At 39.4% G+C, this 20,333-nt stretch overlaps 1 protein-coding gene across 6 annotated transcripts in view; it reads right to left on the minus strand.

Annotated features, from left to right (window-relative positions):
• The window catches only part of LOC115209211 (islet cell autoantigen 1), a 64,677-nt gene that overhangs the window by 15,563 nt on the left and 28,781 nt on the right, over nucleotides 1-20,333 (minus strand). For 2 of the 6 annotated variants that reach the window (XM_036500978.1, XM_036500976.1), the window contains exons 1-6: nucleotides 18,415-18,470; nucleotides 15,201-15,378; nucleotides 14,738-14,810; nucleotides 6,421-6,544; nucleotides 2,871-3,069; nucleotides 1,530-1,754 (exon numbers count right to left, since the gene is read on the minus strand). In XM_036500978.1, coding sequence (XP_036356871.1) covers nucleotides 1,530-1,754; nucleotides 2,871-3,069; nucleotides 6,421-6,544; nucleotides 14,738-14,810; nucleotides 15,201-15,378; nucleotides 18,415-18,455 — 840 coding nt within the window. In that variant the 5' untranslated portion in view covers nucleotides 18,456-18,470. Of the gene's footprint in view, nucleotides 1-1,529; nucleotides 1,755-2,870; nucleotides 3,070-6,420; nucleotides 6,545-14,737; nucleotides 14,811-15,200; nucleotides 15,379-18,414; nucleotides 18,528-20,333 lie in introns of those variants that run through there. The other 4 variants (XM_036500977.1, XM_036500974.1, XM_036500973.1 and 1 more) reach the window with 3 other exon arrangements.

Raw genomic sequence — 20,333 nt, forward strand, 5'->3', positions numbered from 1 at the left:
CGCTGGCAATGGCCCGGTTCGGATGGTTCTATTCAGTAAACTGAAAAACTGTTTCCTTAGAACAGGTTGAACATGTGAAAGTTGCAGTGAGACTATTAGAGGAACATGACCATATTTGGTAATGAGAGAGAGATTTTGAGATATAATGTAGAGGAGGGGAAGAAATAAAGTGTGCTCCACGGGCAGTGGGAATGAATAATGTTAAAGTGTGTTGGAAAGTGGAGCAGAATCGAGCTGAAGAAACAACTGCATGTGATGAGAATAAAAGGTATCAGAAGAGGAGGAGGAGAAAACACTAGGAAGAAATGTGGTTAGATCTGAGGACATTGAAACTGTACAAGTGACCAACAAGTAAGAGACTGGGAAAACAGGCATTAAAATTTAGATGATGATGATGATGATGATACTAATGTTAGTCTTTATCATGAAGGTAACTGGACAACTCAACATGATCCATAGTTCATATTTTATATTCTGTTCTGCCATCCATATATCAGCCAGAGTATAATTTAATCAGGTGGAAAGCTGAGATGTTAGCACATACTGCAGATGAATGGAAGTTTTAACAAAAACTTTTAACTGGTGATTAATTTGCTTATATTTTACTGTGAATATTGTAGTTGAGCATCTTCATTTAGCACCACTGAAACAGATTTCAGTCACTGAAAGTAAGTTGTACGCTTATGTGAATGTTTCTGATGAAATGTGTGGCAAATAGAGACAAAAACAACAGCTAGAAATAGCCTGGGTGCTTGACATATCAACCATTTAATTCTGTATAGTTGTAGCAAACAATCCAAGCTGACTCAAGGTTAGGAATGACCTCTGCTTAAACAACATGTAATTAAGATACATAGTTCTAACGAGGAGGTAAAAAATAAAAATCACCTTTAAATGATTAATTATTAAAGCAAAGGAGACAAATTCCAAATTATTTTACATTAAGGTGTAATTTGAATTGTATTTAAAACTCTTGAGGGTTTTCACTACATTAAATTAAGTAGATACAATTAACTATAGCACACTCCAATAGATATGCACTTAACTACTTGTTCCCCATGCAGAAAGCACACCCAAGAAATTTTCAGATTACCTAATCAATGAATATATTGGTCACTCATTCTAAGACCTGATAAATACCAATAAGACTGGTTGAAGAGATCTCATAAAATTGAAACATATCAATCTATTTAGCACACATCACTCTCTCCCAAATTTTTTCTTCCATCCGTTCAATTTCTAATTAAATGGCATTTGAGAGTTGTTGACTGCCTTTCCTAAAAAAATATTAACTATTAACACTAGTAATTATACTCTTCATTACAAGTTGATCTATTGAAGTATGAAAATAGATGTGGTTGTTACGTTGTTTTAGCTGGTTAAAATAGGGTAAAACTATAAGCCGGTAAGTAAACGTATCAACTGTTCAATAATAATAATTTTATATAACATAAAATATCACACTGTGAATCATCATCAAATCAAATTTGATACAAGTAAAAAGGCAAGATGATAATATTTTGACCAACCTTTAACATACTAAATTCATAGTATTGGTAACCTTTGAAACTCTCTGATACAGCAGTCATTGTACGAGAAGTTTTCTCCCAAAAATGTAGCAATGTAGACTGGTAATTGGCGAGTACATGAGAGAACATATTGCACCGACTAGCTGCAAGCAAATCAATTTTCTGCATTACATCTAATTTCAGTTTATCAAACCGTGCTTTAGTTTTTCTAACTTGAGCTTGAACCTGAAAACAAAGAGAAAAAAAGCAGCATTTGAATTTGGCGTTTTTACATCAACTATAAGTTATGGACTGCTTTTTGTGGCTTCAGGTCGTATGAGTTTAGGTTGGTTTCAGTAATGGAGAGCACAACTAAAAGGAAAGGTTGCTTCGAGAAAGTTAGTATTTACTTGCCAGCTCCTGTATTTAGTCACAGACATCTTTATGTGGCCTTAAATCATGCAAGAAGGAAGGAAAACTTAAAAAACAAGCAGTCAAGGGATGTTAGTTGCAGATAGATTTTTCACAAAAAATTTGGTAATAAAAGAATTATTAAACTAAAAACTTGGTTTTGTACCTTACAAAGTTTTGAAGGCCGATCTCAAAATGCTGAACCTTATGAAGAAGATGAGAGAGGACTGAGATATGTGGTGCATTGCTATACTTGAGAAGACCCACCCACCACAACAGAATTAAGATCCTATAACCAGGATACCATGTAAAAAGCAGTGGTACTGGTACGACTTAAAAAGCACATGATGGAGCCACATAAAAAGTAGCCAGTACACTCTGTAGAAGGGCATCCAGCCATAGAAACCAAACTAAAACAGACTATGGAACCTGGTGTGGTCTCTGGCTTTACCAGTTCCATGTCAAGCCATCCAACCCATGCGAGTATGGAAAATGGTTGTATGAGGAGGAGGATGATGATATACACACACACACATACACACACTTGCCTAAAACCAAAGGTGGAAATATTTCTATCAATATATTAACAACAATGTTGCTAATTAATCATTGTATTTCTAACAGTAACGAGGTAGTATGTTTAGAATGCACTGGACTTGACTCAAGAAACTGCTTTTTTTTTTTCAACTATCATAGAGTGAAACATATAAACACATACATATATACACCCACAGAGGCTTCTGTATAGTTTCCACCAACCAATTCCTTAGTAAATGCATTAGTCAACTGGTGGCTCTTGAAGAAAACACTTGCTCAACATAACATGTAGTGTCTAGACTTGACCACATGGACAGGTAATAAAATTCCCAGCAACACTCATGCCAGTGACCCCTATGCAACAACACCAGACAGTCTTGTGGTCTATTAAAGAAGTTGAAAAGTATGACTTACTTTTCTAAACTTCTCCAGCTGTTTGTAAGTGTCTGGGTCTAATTCTTCCGAGACTGCTTTCATCCATAGTAATGCCCCTCGGTACTCAGTACGAGCTCCCTCCATTCGATTGATCGTCATCAGTGTGTCAGAGATGGCCCGATAGCGAAACGTTTCAACTTCTTGATACAGTCGCACAAGAGGCACTCGTAGAGCTAACCTGGACAAGATTGAACAGAAAATTGGAAAATATTAGGAAAGTTCAAGAATCTTAATCTGCATAAAAAAATAATGGTAAGCGTTTAGTTGAAGTAAATTATATACCTGGTGTGTTTATAATAAAGATATTGAAACTATGAACACCATTTTTAGAGATTTAAGATATTTTTTGTATTTATATCCACAAAATTTATATCCACACTCGCGGAGTGGTTGGCGTTAGGAAGGGCATCCAGCCGTAGAAACACTGCCAGATCTGACTGGGCCTGACAAAGCCTTCCAGCTTCACAGACCCCAGTTGACCCGTCCAACCCATGCTAGCATGGAAAGCGGACGCTAAATGATGATGAAAATGTTCCGGGAACTGCTTACAAAAAGTTTTTCTCTCTCAGATTGTATGAAGCCTGTGTATAATGAGTGTGATTATGTAAGGTAACAAAATACAGGTGTTGGACGCAAAAGATTTGATAAAACCAGAAAGAAATGAAGTGGAGATGTTTTGCTGGCACTAGAATATTTTTGTACTTGAATGTACTTGTGCCGATGCCCAGTAAAAAGCACTTGTGCCAGTGCCACTCTGTAAAGTGATTGGCATGTTAGGAAGGGCATCTAGCCTGAGAAACCATTCCAAAACAGACAAATGGAGCCTGGGCAATCCTTTGGCTGGCCAGCTTCTGTCAAACTATCCAACCCATACCAGCATGGAAAACAAATGTACAATGGTGATCAATGACAAAGTACAAATGAGGTGAAAGGAAAACTGATTCTAAGAAGAATCAGATGTAATGTACATGAGACTAGATGGAGCTGTGGTAACTGTGTGTGATATATATGGAAGATATCAGTTATATAAAGAAGGCCAAGTGCTTGTGGATGAGGGAGTCTTGAGAAGAGGCAAAGTCTGGTAGCTTCACAAAGGTGATAACTGGCAACATATGGTACTACAGAAAAACTTGCTCATGGCTGATGAAATTTTAAAAGTCAGGTAACGAGGCAGTCAGGACATATATCTATATTTGGGTCTCTAGTCCATTAAATTCCTAGGTGACCAGGTCAGTGGTGGGGATGGATGCTCCAAGAGTGTAGCTGCTAGAATACAAACAGGCTGGGGCAAAGTTCAGAGAGCTCCTACCTCTACTAGTAACAAAAGGCTTCCCACACAGAGTGAAAGGCAGACTGTATGATGCCTGTGTGTGAACAGCCATGCTACATGGCAGTGGCTGCCAGGGATATGAGTAGGCTTGTAAGAAATGAAGCTACTATGCTTTGCTGGATGTGTAATGTCAGTGTGAATGCACGACAGAGTGTAAGCATCTTGAGAGAAAAGTTAGGCATAAGAGGCATCAGATGTGGTGTGCAGGAGAGACTACTGCACTGGTATGGTTATGTGATGCGTATAGATGAAGACACCTGTGTGAAGAAGTATCGTACTCTAATGGTGGAGGGAACATGTGGAAGAGGCGGACCCAGGAAGACATGGGGCGAGGTGGTGAAGTGCGATCTCCAAATGTCGGGCCTCACGGAAGCAATGACAAGCGACTGAGACCTTTGGCAATATGCCGTGCTTGAGAAGACTCATCAAGCCAAGTGAGCTCATAGTCGTGGCCAATGCCAGTGTCACATAACTGGCCCATTAAAAGCACCCTTCAAACGTTTGGCAATATGCTGTGCTTGTGAAGATTTGTCAAGCCAAGTGAAATTGTAGTTGTGGCCGATACTATTGCCATCTGATTAGCACCCATGCCGGTGGCACATAAGAAGCACTAATTGAGCATAGGACCTTATGGAGGCAGTGACAAGTGACCGAGACCTTTGGCAATATACTGTGCTGTGTAGACCAGTCAAGCCAAGTGAGACCGTACTCGTGGCTGATGTCAGCATCAGGTCAATGGCACCTGTGCCAGTGGCACATAAAAAGCACCAACTACATTCTCACAGTGGTTGGCATTAGGAAGGGCTTCCAGCCATAGAAACCATACCAAATCAAATCAGAAATTGCTTCAGCTCCCCGGCTTACCAGTTTTCAGTCAAACCATCCAACCCACACCAGCATGGAAAACAGACATATGATGATGATGATGTAATAAGATACAGTAGTCAATCTGCCCATAGTCCAGTGGCTTTCAACCAGGGTTCCTCGGAACCTTAGGGTTCTGCAAGAAGTTACAAAACTGCTAAAATCGGCAGTAATTTTTAATTCTCCTGTGCAGATACGTGTGCATAAGACTATTAAATTATTATTGCACAGGGGTTCCTCGAGCCAGTGGAATGTTTCCTTGGGGTTCCGCTTCAGCAAAAAGATTGAAAAGCACTGCCATAGTCAATTGTCCTCTGCCACCATCCTTATCAGTTTACTCCATCTGTCCTCCACTTTTTCCCCATCACAGTGTTCATGTAATGAGGAATTCCATCTGGCCAATACAACACACCAACATCACCCTTCTGTGCTGCTAGCCACCACTACATTGCCAGTGATTGACATATCTCTCTCTCTCTCTCTCTCTAAAAATTAAAAATGTAACTACCATCACTGCCTCTCTCCCATTATTCCCAGCCATCACTTTCTCTCCTCTATTACTCATCTCAAACACTGTCTGCTCCATTACTCCCCCATCTACCATACTTTAACGGAATCACTACTTTCCCCACCCTATCTCATCTACTATTGCACTCCCTTCTATTTACTTTTTTGCTCATCTTTCCCTGAACAAACTAACATATAGAATACTGAGAAATCTTTAGTAAGGTTGAGGACAAGGTAACTTCTCTAGTGTTGGTGCCATGATAAAAATGTTCTCAAAGACACACTGTAAGGTGGTCAGTCAGTCATTTAGTAGACTATCCAGCCATTAAATACAAAATTGGAACATTCAGGTGAAGGCTGTACCTGTAAAGAAGAACTGATTTGGTCAGTGAGGATCAATTCAATCTATGCTAGAAAGGAAAATGACTATGATAATGATGATGAGGCTGCTACTGTTGATGATGATGATGATAACACAACATTGCAATCAAAGATCAATTAGAACAAAATGTAAAGACTCAAAACTTTTTCACCTGTAAAGATGAGGTCAAATAATTCAAAATATAAATTTATTAAACAATAATGAATCTGAAATATTGAGATATTTAATGAGTTACCTATTTTAAACACATCAATCTTGCTTCAAATGGCATTTCTCTAGAGACATAATGATTAAAACATAAATTTACTTTATGGAGTTCTTTTTTTTTTTCAATGGAGTTGTGGAACTCCATTGAAACAATGTCATTCTAATGAATTATGGCACTCCATGGAGCTATGTCACAAATGAAGCTTGTTATTCTATGAGGAATAGTTATAGATATTAACCTTTGTTGGGCAGCAAAACTTTGAGATTTACCAACAGCTGCCATCATCTTGCCAGCTCTTGTCTTGTCAACAGAACTCTGTGATTTAAGGAAACGGCCAGCAGCATTTTCCTCCTGAGATAATGCTGTAAAGAGAAAGAAAGAACATATTAAAATTCCGTCATATCTACAAAAATACTGAAACCAATCAAAAGATCACATGTGAATTGTTCCTAAAGAGTTGTTTATTGTGATTAAGATACATTTAATAAATATTCTCATCATTCATAAGCAGAGAAAGCATATGATAATATGGTCCCTCTCGTCATCTCGTCCAGGACTACTCAACCTCTTTAGTGTTAATGCAATGAGAAAAATGGACTCAATAAACTCTGTAAAGTGGCTGGTATTAGGCAGGAGATCTAGCCATAAAAAAATCCAAGCTAAATGACATATACTGGGCCATCCCATAAATAATGCATTATTTTTTTCAATTGCATGAACTAAAAGTCGGAGGGGGGCGGGATAAACTACCAGCATCAACTTGCTATAAAAACCTTGTCCTTATTCTTAGCACAAGTTTTGAAGAGTGCAGTTCAATTTTAACAGTTATTTTTTCAAAGCTATAATGAAAGTGACAAAGGAGCATCATCATCATCATTGTTTAACATCCGCTTTCCATGCTAGCATGCGTTGGACGATTTGACTGAAGTCTGGCAAACCAGATGGCTGCACCAGACTCCAATCTGATCTGGCAGAGTTTCTACAGCTGGATGCCCTTCCTAACACCAACCACTCCGAGAGTGTAGTGGGTGCTTTTACGTGCCACCGGTATGAGGGCCAGTCAGGCTGTACTGGTAACAGCCACGCTCATTCAGCATATTTTGCTTTAAGAGGTCGATAAAGGCAACAATGCAATGGGGAGTGTGAGGAATATTAATGCAGTATATGGAGATTGGACAATAAGAATAAGCCAGTCTCAACAGTGGTTCAAGAAATTCTGAGCCGGAAACTACAACCTCATCCTCATCCTGGAAGATCTGTAGAGCTTGACAAGGACATCCTGAAAACCCTGGTGGAACAAAATCCCATCATAACTGTTGAGGCACTAGCAGAGAAGCTTGGATTTGGTCATTCAACCATTCAATGACACCTGTGTGCCATCGGAAAAGTCAGCAAATTGGGTCAATGGAATGGGTTGCTCACAATGGCTTCCATGCAGGTAGCACGTAAAAACACCTTCTGAGCGCGAGCGTGGTCGTTGCCAGAACCACCTGACTGAACCTCATGCCAGTGGCACGTAAAAAGCACCCAGTACACTCTCAGAGTGGTTGGTGTTAAGAAGGGCATCCAGCTGTAGAAACTTTGCCAGACCAGATTGAGCCTGGTGCAGCCTCTGGCTCACCAGTCCTCAGTCAAACCGTCCAACCTATGCCAGCATGGAAAGCAGACAAACGATGATGATGATGATGATAATATATATATATATATATAAGATGCACCAACTCTATAAGATGCACCAAGTGTAAGCTATGGAACTCTATAAGATGCACCAAGTGTAAGCTATGGACACATAAGAGATGCAGCAATGTCAAAGGAAGGCTAACTAGGAAGATGGTTTTTGTATGTGGCAGATGCTCAGGAACAATAAACACTGAAAATGCTCTGAGACCAACTTCCGTCACTTTCCAGGGAGAAAAACTAGAAATAGTTGATAGTTTCCGTTACCTAGGTGACCAAGTCAGCAGCGTGGGTGGGTGTGCTGAAAGTGTAACTGCTAGAGTAAGAATAGCTTGGGCAAAGTTCAGAGAGCTCTTACCTCTGCTGGTAACAAAAGGCCTCTCGCACAGAGTGAAAGGCAGACTGTATGATGCGTGTGTACGAACAGCCATGCTACATGGCAGTGAAACATGGGCCGTGACTGCTGAGGATATGCGTAAGCTCGCTAGAAATGAAGCCAGTATGCTCCGATGGATGTGTAATGCCGGTACTCACACTCGGCAGAGTGTAAGTACCTTGAGAGAAAAGCTGGACCTAAGAAGCATCAGTTGTGGTGTGCAAGAGAGACGTTTGCGCTGGTATGGTCATGTGGCGAGAATGGATGAAGATAGTTGTGTGAAAAAGTGCCACACCCTAGCGGTTGAGGGAACCTGTGGAAGAGGCAGACCCAGGAAAACCTGGGACGAGGTGGTGAAGCATGACCTTCGAACTTTAGGTCTCACTGAGGAAATGACTAGAGACCGAGACCTCTGGAAGTGTGCTGTGCGCGAGAAGACCCGGCAGGACAAGTGAGTCCACAACCCGTGGCCTTCTACATGGGATGGAGCCAGCCTACGTATGCATACCTTCCCTTCTTGGGACACAAAACTCTACTTGTGAAGACGTGTTGAGGCAAGTGAGGATCAGAATCGAAATCGATCAATGGAAATTGCGGATGTGCTACCAGTGCCGGTGGCATGTCGAAACTCTGCTTGTGAAGACCCATTGAGGCAAGTGAGGATCAGAATCGAATCGATCAATGGAATCGATCAATGGAAATTGCAGATGTGTTACCAGTGCCGGTGGCATGTAAGAGAACTTTCCGTTTCGCGACCGTTGCCAGCACCGCCCCGTTTCGTGTCCGTTGCCAGCCTCGTCTGGCCCTCGTGCCGGTGGCACATAAAAAGCACCATCCGTTCGTGGCCGTTTGCCAGCTCTGTCTGGCACCAGTGCGGGTGGCACGTAAAAAGCACCCACTACACTCACGGAGTGGTTGGCGTTAGGAAGGGCATCCAGCCGTAGAAACACTGCCAGATTTGACTGGGCCTGATGAAGCCTTCTGGCTTCACAGACCCCAGTAGAACCGTCCAACCCATGCTAGCATGGAAAACGGACGCTAAATGATGATGATGATGATATATATATATATATATATATATTATATATATATATATATATAACGCACATATATATACACATTTACTGCAACTCCCGTGCCTGTGACTCTCCTATACTTCACTCTTTCATTTACTACAGTCACCTCTATCCCACCTGTTCACTCAGTCCAAACCTTTGAGTCACCTCACTTTTTCTCACCATCACCAATGTTTCTTAGCGCATGACCTGACACATCTTCGCCACCATCTCATTCATTATTACTGTTTATCTTACTCTCTGACTAACCTTCCTTTTCTTTTTCCCAACTAGGGAATCCATGTATCTACTCTACAGCAAGACACCTAACCCTGTCCCTCTATTCCATCTCATCAACTGGCACAAAGCCACACCCACTCAATACTACTCCCCTTCCCAGCTGAGGGGGCTTTTGTCTTGCAAGGTACTTGCAGACCTTGTCTGTGTTGGTACCACATAAAAAGCACCCAGTACACTCTGTAAAATGAGAGGCATTGGGAAGAGCATCCAACTGCTAAAACCAAGCAAAAACAAATAATGGAGCCCCGCACGACTCCCAGCCCTACCAGCTCCAGTCAAACAATCCAACCCATGCCATTAAATAATGATGATGATGATGATACACACACGCACATTAAATCATTTCACAACCAGTATTGGTTTGTTTACATTTTTGTAACTTAGCAGTTTGGCAAAAGAGACTGAGAGAATAAGTACTAGACTTAAAAAAGAAAAAAATGGAATGGGGTCAATCTGCTTGACTAAACTTTTCAAAGCAGTGCTCCGACAATAATAATAGTCATTATTATCATCACCTAGAGTATCAAATTGCTGGACCAGGACATGAAAGTTATGGAAAGAGAGATTTATAACTCAGTTAATTAGGATCAGAATTAGACTAGATGAGATGTAGTTTGATTTTGTGCCAAGAAGAAGTACTACTGATGTAAGACAACTGCAGGAGATGTATTTAAATAAGAGTAAACCATTGTAGTAGGCATTCACTGACCCAGAGAAAGCCTTTGACAGAGGTTCTGCTCTGTGATCTGGTGGTCTCTGAAGAAGCTGGAGACAAATGAATGGCTTGTGGAAGCTATACAAACCATGTATAGAGGTGCAGTCAGTAGGTGAAAGTTAGTCATGAGTACAGTGAAGAATGTAGAGTACAGGTAGGAGTTCACGAGGGGTCGGTTCTTATTCCCCTCCTATTCATCATTATCCTTCAGGTCATATCAGAGGAATTTAAGACTGGCTGCCCCTGGGAACTATTATATGCTGATGAACTCATTCTCATAGCAGAATCTGTTATAAAATCGGAAAAGAAATTCCAGGTATGGAAGTAAAACCTAGAATCAAAGAGTTTCAAAGTTAACTCAACTAAGACCAAAGTTCCCTTAAGCAAGAAAATAGACAGGACTCTACTCCCTTCAGAGAAACAGCCCAGCTCGATAAGTAGGAAAGGTTTAAGAAGGGATTCATAAGATCTACCCTGTGCAAGCTATGGATGCACTGATACTTCTGAAACTGCACTTCCGTTTTGTTTTGTTCATCACTCCCTACATTCATCTCTATCCCCATTTTTGACCATCAGCTAGTCTCCTGTCAGATCATCTTGTCATATCTTGAGATGCTCAGGTACCAAATCACAGCCATCTGCTACTCCCACCCACCTCTATATAATGTGGGATAGCCATGTATCTCCTCTATAGCAAGACTCATGGGCTGCCCTCTTAATACCTGGCATACCTCTTCCCTCTCACTATCCCACCTCCCTCCCACTTAGTTGAGGAAACTTTTACGTTTTCCTTCGACTGTACTTTTTTGTCTTGCAAGTTATTTGGTGACCAGTGCCATGAAAAGACATTCATCACACACACTGTAAAGTGGTTGGCCTTAGGAAAAGTATTTCAGCCATAAAAATCAAGTCAAAATGAACACTGGAGCTTGACACAGTCCTATGCTTCACTGGATCCTGTCATATTCCCAAACTCAGCATGGAAAACGATGATGATGTCATCATCATCCTCATCATCGTTTAGGATCCAACTTCCAAGCTGAAATGGTTTGGACAGTTTGAGAGAATATGATGTGGAGGCCTGTGTTGAACTCCAATGTCTGATTTGGCATGGTTTGTATGACTTCATGCTCTTCCTAATGCCAACCACTTTACAGAATGCACTGGGTGCTTTTTCGGGAGACAAATAACAGTGACATCATCAAGTGACTCACAAGACAAAATGCCCGCCCCCTCCCCCCACTCAATTGAGTGGAGATGCAGTACTGAGGGAAGTTGCTTTATGCCAGTTGTTAAGAAGCTAAAATGTGATAAAGGAAGAAAAACTGTGTAGAGGAGCTACATGGATTCTTTGAATTATATATAGGTAGATATAGGCGCAGGAGTGGCTGTGTGGTAAGTAGCTTGCTTACCAACTACATGGTTCCAGGTTCAGTCCTATTGCGTGGCATCTTGGGCAAGTGTCTTCTGCTATAGCCTTGGGCCGACCAATGCCTTGTGAATGGATTTGGTAGACGGAAACTGAAAGAAGCCTGTCGTGTATATATATATTTGTATGTGTGTATATGTTTGTGTGTCTGTGTTTGTCCCCCTAGCATTGCTTGACAACCGATGCTGGTGTGTTTACGTCCCCGTCACTTAGCGGTTCGGCAAAAGAGACCGATAGAATAAGTACTGGGCTTACAAAGAATAAGTCCCGGGGTCGATTTGCTCGACTAAAGGCAGTGCTCCAGCATGGCCGCAGTCAAATGACTGAAACAAGTAAAAGAGAAAGAGAGAGAGATTAGAGTGACTGGAAGGAGAGATAATGATGATGGTGAAAAGTTGTCAGGGTATAGCCTCATGGTATACCCTGACAAATAGAAGAGAGAATAAGGAGAAGAGTACAAGAGGAGTGTGACAGATGGTTAGAGATGGGTGAACAAGAGTGGAGATATGATTGATGGGAAATAGTATAATAATCCTTTCAACCACTGGCACAAAGCCTGGAACTTTTTTTTGATGGTGGAGGGGGAGTACTTGACTGGTATCCCCAAAAGGATTTGATCTAAGAACAAAGAATTGGTATAAATTCCACAAGGCATTTTTTCTGGCACTCTAAGCAATTCTGCCAGTTCACTCCCACAACAATAACAGCAGCAGGCAGAAACCTGACATAGTTATATGAGAGGAAAGTGTGTGTGTGTGTTTCTTCTCCAATAGACTACATAATCAACGATTTGATATTTAAAACTGTTATATTTTCTTTTCTTTACTATTTCAATATTTATAATATCTATCTGTGTATTTGATAACACAATGTTGATTCTTTGATATAATGTTTGAACTAGACACCTGTCGTTTCACATGTGTTTTGTTAAGGTATTAGGACATCTCAGATTAGATGTCAAGGATTTGTTGAGATGACATTAGCAACTACTAAGAGACAAAGTTAAAAATCTTGTCAAAGGTTACACTACATAAATCTCTGCCCCATCATTTCGGAAATAATTTTATGTAAATGTGATGAGATATCACGTGATGATATGTAGAGAGGTAACATATCTGAGAAGACAACTTGATCACAACTATTCACTTTCATAGCATTTTGGTAAGTTTCTCTACAGAAAACTAGATTCTATAAAACCTTCAAGAATAGCACAACATGTTACCTGTCAAGGTCAGGTTGAAGATTTTGCCTCCTTCAACCCCGTAAACCAAAACTAAACAATGCTTCTTAAGAATCCATCCAAGACATTCAAGGAGACTTAGAGTCGAGGAGATACGACATCAGAAAGTGGAACATGTTCTTCAAATCAAAATCCATGCAAGGCCTTTTATTTAACATATTCTAAGAATTAAATAAAAACAAATAGATTTAATGCCCGTTTTTTTTCTTCTTTTTTTTTTTTGTGATCAGGGAAGTAATATCAATTCCAATGCCATTTCCACAACAGATTAATTAAGGACAAGAGGAACATTATATCGATATAATACACAAACCCCGAGACAGAATGACTAAATTAGAAAGGTGAATTTAGGGACAATAACATAGAAACTGTCTCTTATATTGTAATATTACTGAAGAGACAGATCAGGGAACTGGGCACGTGTAAAGTTTTTTGTAATGTTCAACAGAAAACATTAGTTTTAATTGGATAGGATTGTTGTTAAATTACAGGTGTAACATAGATTAATTATAAAATTAATAATTATCCTTTCAAACAAGCAGGAGAAACACATTAAATAGTACCACATGACATACTATAGTACCACACTACAGCCACAATAGTATCTAGACTTAAATTTATTCTATTGATGATGGTTTATCATCAATAGTTACAGTTGAAAATTATTTCGACAGTAAGAACATCTGATAACTGATGACTAATGAATCTTCAGTTATAATTAAAAACTGAATTAAATGCAGTGATATTTTAATAACATGTTGCTTGACTTTCTTAAAATAGAAATACTGTCAGCCTCAAAATCTTTTGGAAAATAATTCATGTGAAATTGACTTCAATATGCTCTAACATTGCGTCACCAACATCTTTCCAAATACCCCTATCCGCTCTTATATAATGTAAGGTAGCAATGTAGCACTTTTGTAGCAAAACACTTGTGCCAGTATTTCTATCATATTTTAGCCTCTCAACACTTGGTATTAGGACTCCACACCAGGAGGCTTCTTTTTTCTGTCTTGCAAGTAACTTGGCAACCTTGACTTAAGAAAAAAAAAAAGCACACAGTGCACTCTGTGAAGTGGGTGATGTTAGGAAGAGCTTCCATCCAGAGAAATCATGATAAAACAGATATTAGAGCGCAACACAATCCCCTAGATCATATGCTGTCAAACTGTCCAAACCATGCCAGCCTGGAAGATAGATATTAAATAACGATGCTGAAGAAGATGTAACATGCTGTGATCTACCAGAGAAAATACTGCATTTGTGATGGAGTTGGCAGTGCAGGATGTAGAAATAAAGTCACTGTGTGATGGGATTAAGTTTAACATTTATCACTCTATAACATCAATGTCTGTTTTGTTGTTGTTTATCATATCCACACAACAAAATATTTCTGATGTATCAGTCAAAGTAATTTCAGATAAATGCCCACCTCCACAGAGAGACATTTGTACATGGAACTATCAAGTCAACAACTGCAATATTGTCAGCTGAAACCAATTTGAGGATTTGGGTTAGTTTCGAGGGGTTTTATACATCCATTTTACCAAATTAACAGGATATAATTCAAAGAGAGACATCTGTTGAAACAAAATATCTTTTTTTTTTTTTTTTCAAATTGATGAAGCAGGAACTATTGTCAGCCAGGTAGACTGAAAGAAAATCCTTTCTAAATGATATTGTTGTGGAATTCCCAACTAGAGCTGTGTTCATTATTTCCTGTTCAATTAACAAACATTTCAAAACTGACAGAAACTACTCACCACATATCCTATCTTGATATTTTTCTATGACACGGAGTAATTCCATACTAGATTTCTGAATGGCCCGAAATATCTGCAATAATAATGCACACAAAGTCATTTGGACAGTCTTCATGGATTTGGTGCAATATTGCTTCAGTGAGTATATAACAGTGAATTATGTTATAACAGTATATATTAATATATATACATCTTAATATATAAAACAACATGGTGGGGTGGGGAGAAAGAAAACTTAGAAAGAGATTTTGATTTTGTCTTGATTTTAAGAACTTGAAACAAGTTGAAATTTAGATATTAAAGAGTTGGTTTTTAAGTATATTAATTTTAATTGACTTTATTTTTCAATTAATTAAACATAACAATGATATCTAAAACTAAAATATAGTTTTAACAAAGAGTTTAAACAAAATTATGACATTTTCAAAGTATTTCAACAGTTTTTCTGTGAAGAGATATTTACTTCCAGCTTGGAGTCCAATTCTTGATCAGAAGCCACAACATGTTCATCTTCTTTTTTGCCGAGTTTCTTGATAACTGCCTGTTTAGTAGTCCAGTAGGTTTCTTTCATCTTATGCAATGTTGACTGGTCATTATGTTCAATATAACGGTCTAGGTTGTTGCCATAGTAACTAGTACTCCTGCAAGTGAAAGACAGGGACAAGCCAACATATTTTATTAAAACACTTCAACAACAAAAGCAGCTTGTCAACAGTATCATGTTTATAAAGAAGTGAAACATCATTCAATAATGACTGAGAAAGATGACGTTAACAAAGAAAATACTTCAATCATGCACTGAAAGCCAATAGGGAAACTTTGAAAGTCTGTGAGAAAGCAAACAAATGGCATTTCTATCTAAACAGTAAATATAACAAAGACAGCTATGGTTCAACACACACACACACACACACACACATGTTGGTCATCTGTTAATTACATTCTAACTGACTTTATATAATCCACCATTATCTGACACCTTTCAAAATTCTTCGAAGCTGAATGAGTTAAATTTAATGGTCAAACTGATTAAAGTGTGCACACCTGAAATGAAGAGCAATGTGTTCAATTAGTACCAGAAAACAAGGCTTGGTCCATCAGAAGAATGGAAATTGGAGCATAGTTGATTTACAGTAAGTGATAAATTGGGGAGGAGGGGTAAATTAGCAAATGAATCCATTTAATTAAAACATTACTGTTTAATATATCAATAAACTGGATTAACATATTGATATGAGATAAATCCAGTGACTGGTTGGGATGTCACTCACAAGGGCATACTAAATTACAGAAGCCCTTTGCCCACAAACTAACTGACCAAGACAGAATCATTAGATTGTTAGAGAAACCACCTTGTACTTAGGTACAACCCTTTACATTCTGAGTTCAAATCCTGCAAAAACAACTTGGCTTCTTTTTTTTTTTTATCCTTTAGAGGTTAATAAGTTCCAGTCAAATATTGGGACAACAGGCTTTGTACTTCACCAGCTCTTGGCTGTTCAGCAATGGCCAGCTAACCATAGGGTGTGTATACTTACAGAGGTTTACAGCCCCACAATATAATACCTGCTGGTATTATGTTGTCCAGAAAAATATGAACCCTTTAGCATTCAGATTTCTTTGTCAAATTATTATCTTGTAGCTTCAAGATTTCAATGGTGTCATCTTCATCATCATTTAATTTAAGGTCTGTTGTACAAGCTGGCATGGGTTGGATGGTTTGACTAGGGCTAGTAAGCTGAGGGGCTGCACCAGACTCAAGTCTGATTTGGCATGGCTTCTATGGTTGGATGCTCTTCCTAACAACAACCACTCCAAGAGTGTAATGGGTGCTTTTACATGCCACTGGCACAGGTGCCAGTTTGCATGACACCAGTATCTTCCACAATTATGATGTCACTTGGCTTGATAGGTCTTCTCAAGTACAGTATATTGCCAAAGGTCTTGGTCATTTGTCATTATCTCTGTGAGGCCCAGCACTCTAAAAGGTGCTTTTTACATGCCACCAGCACTGGCCACATTGCCTCCACGAGGTCCAATGCTCAAAAAGTGATTTTTACATGCCACCAGCATGGGTACCAGTTACATGAAACCAAAAACAGCCACAATTATGATTTCACTTGACAAGTCTTCTCAAGCATGAAGTACTGCCAAAGATCTCAGTCACTGGTCATTGCTTCCATGAGGCACAGCAGTTGAAAATCATGTTTCACCACCTCATCCCATGTCTTCCTGGATCTCCCTCTTCCACTGGTAGAGATCGACACTTCTTCACACAACTGTCCACATCCATATGCATCACATGGCCATACCAATATGTAACTGCCATCATTGTCCCTCCATTTACCCGACTCTCCCTACCAACCTTTTTGTTTCTCTTCACACTCATATTCTCTCTTTTATTCACTGCATTAGTCAAACCCTATCTCTCCCACACCCCTGTCATGTTTACTTTAACCCTTTCGTTACCAACCCGGCTGAAACTGGCTCTGGCTCTGTAGTACAAATGTCTCGTTTTCATAAGTTTTGAATTAAAATCTTCCACCAAACCTTAGTCACAATTTATGTTCCTAACACTAGCTTAACGATAACTAAGTTATTTTACTAAATTCTTTGTTATATTTAAAGTAATTGAAAAAAACACAGAGCATCTCAAAATAAATACAGTAACAAAAGGGTTAAAAGAACAGAGACAACATAGAGTATAAAGCTTGCAATGTTCAACTTGCTACGACCAGATAACTTCTCTGTGTTGGTGCCACAATAAACTCTATCAAATATACAGAAGTTGGTGTTAAGAAGGGGATCCAGCTTGGACTTATGAGTAAGAGGAAATCCTCTGGCTCATCTGAGAGAACAGTAACTTTAAATAAGAACTGACAAGGACAGTGATGACTCATTCGACCCATGGAAGCAGTTGTGTGAGGAGAATGAAGACAGAACAATGTAATAACAGAGAATGTGTTGATAGACAAAAAAAAAAAAAAAAAAGGCATGTTGATGGCAGTGGTTGAGCTTAACCAACAAGTATAATGGTTTATTATAACCATCACAAGATAGAAGGTGTAGCTGTGTGTTAAGAAGTTTGCTTCCCAACCACATGGTTCTGAGTTCAGTCCTACTTCCTCTATAGCCTCAGGGCAACCAAGCACTGCGAGTAGATTTGGTAAACATAAGCTGAAAGAAGCCCGTCTCTCTCTCTCTCTCTCAAGATATATATATCATCATCATCATGTAACATCCGTTGTCCATGCTGGCATGGGTTGGGCAGTTTGACCAGAGCTGGCAAGCTGGGGAGCTGCACCAGACTCCAGTTTGATTTGACATAGTTTCCACAGATGAATGCCCTTCCTAATGCCAACCACTTTACAGTGTGTTGGGTGCTTTTGACCAGAAATGGCCTGAACTCTTTGCATGAACACCCTCCCTCTACATAACTCCATGTCCCCCTACATGGCCTTGCTTTTTGCTTTTTGAGCGCAAAAATTAACTTAACTTAACTTTATGCAGCACTTTCACAAGTACTTTCACCACCAGAGTGACCAGTCTTAACACTTCAGCTGTGGAGTATACATACGTACGGTACGTACATGTATAAATGTATGTATATATGTATGCATGCGTGTGTTGTCCCCAATGTTCTTGTGAGGACATGTTTGGACATCAGGGAATATTACCTTGTTTGGAAACAGGTGAGGATTGGCAACAGGAAGGGCATCTGACCAGAGAAAAATGAATGTTAGATGATAACAATCATAGTTTGCTAAAGTTGTTCATGTTGGTATTGTTGTGTCTAGTAGTGTTGTTGTTGCATTCAAGTAGATAAGATTAATATTTGGTTTTCCTTTGCTACTGAAATGATGTTACAATGTAGAACAACCACGATTGGTTTGGTTTTATTAGATTTTGATGGTTTAGTGAGGAGTAAATAGCATAAGATGGAGACAGTTATGTGGAAGAGAGAGAGAGAGATTAGAGAAATATGTCAGAGTGTATTTAAAAGAATAGAACAGTTTAGGGAAATGAAGCATATTTATTAGATTAAGTAGGTCAGCCATGTTATATATGAAACATATGTTACATAGTGATGCTATGTTGTCAATGTTACTACACCCCCCCACCCCGACACAATAGGTGTGAACTTTATGGTGGTTTCTGCCCTAACCACCATGGAGATGTGGCTGTCTACAGGGTGGGTTGATGTCTAACAGGGTGGAACTAGGAGGAGAAGAGAGAAGGTGTTGGGGAGGTAGAATACAACTAGCTAATTCAGAGGAGCAAAGAGTGTAATTAAAGCAATGGGGAATGAGGCGGGGGGGGGGAGAAACAGGGTCAACAGAGGTAGTAGCGATTATATGAAGAGAAGCAGAGAGGTAGTTGAAGTAATAGTGATTAAATAGAGAAAAGGAGTGGTAATTCTAGTAGTGATTGAATAGAGAAAGCAGGAGGGAGATATTCTAAAAGTAATTAAATAGATAAAGAGATTATAGCAGCAGTGAATAGAGAGAGACAGAAAGATTGTTCTGATGGTCATTAAAAAATGAAGAGAGAAGGGTGGGATGGAGGTAGAGAGGGGAGAGAGATGAGGAAGGAGAGAGAGAGAGAGAGGGGTTATAGTATGGTGGTGAGTTTTTGGACATCTGTCAGATGAAATTCTCTTGGATGAAAGCCTGTAGACTTACCCCTTCGAAAAATTAAAAGTAGATGAATGGCGATAAGAGTGGTGCAAGCTTTATACAAAGGTGCAAGCCAGATAAAAAAGTGCAGTCAGCTCAAACGGGCAATGAGTTCAAACAATTTAATTATACAAGTGGGTGTTCACTAAAGCTCAGTTCTTGTACCCACTCCTACTTATAATAAGGTCACCAAGCCATGAAAAGATAAATTTATGAATGGCTGACTGGAGGAACTCTTACATGCTGATGACAACAAAGAAAAATACCAGAAAATACAAGCACAAACTCCAGAAACAAGAGACTCCATAGTAAACCTGACCCAAAATAGGAAAGTACACAACCCTCTTACCATCAAAGAAATGGCCATTTTCAATAAGTGGCAAAATATTTGGTAGAAATTCCAAATGATGTACACAATATAATCTATGGATGCAGAAGAGGTGTAATAGGATCAAAGTAAAGCTGACAGAGAAGAAAGACCTTGTGGTAGATGTATAAGAATAACTGTTAGTAGTCAGAGTAGTGATAAAATATATGATGCTTTTATGTCACCAGCACAGGTGCCTTTTATGTGCCACCAACAACACTGGCCATGACTATAATTTCATTAAGCTTGACATGTCTTCTCAAGTACAGCAAATCATCAAAGGCCTCCATCGCTTGTCATCACCTCTATTGAAACTCAACATCCAAAGATCTTGCTTCACCACCTCATCCCATGTCCTCCGGGTCAACCTCTACCACAGGTTCCCTCCACAGTTAGTGACCAGCATTTCTTTACGCATCACATGACCATGCAGGCACAGTCATCTCTCTTGTACACCACACCTGATGCCACTTGTGCACAGCTTTTTTCTCAAGATGCTTACACTGTTACACATGCACATCCAGTGAAGCATAATAGCTTTGTTTCTTTCAAG

Source organism: Octopus sinensis, linkage group LG3 (genome assembly GCF_006345805.1).
Source record: "Octopus sinensis linkage group LG3, ASM634580v1, whole genome shotgun sequence".
Classification (NCBI taxonomy): Eukaryota; Metazoa; Mollusca; class Cephalopoda; order Octopoda; family Octopodidae; genus Octopus; species Octopus sinensis.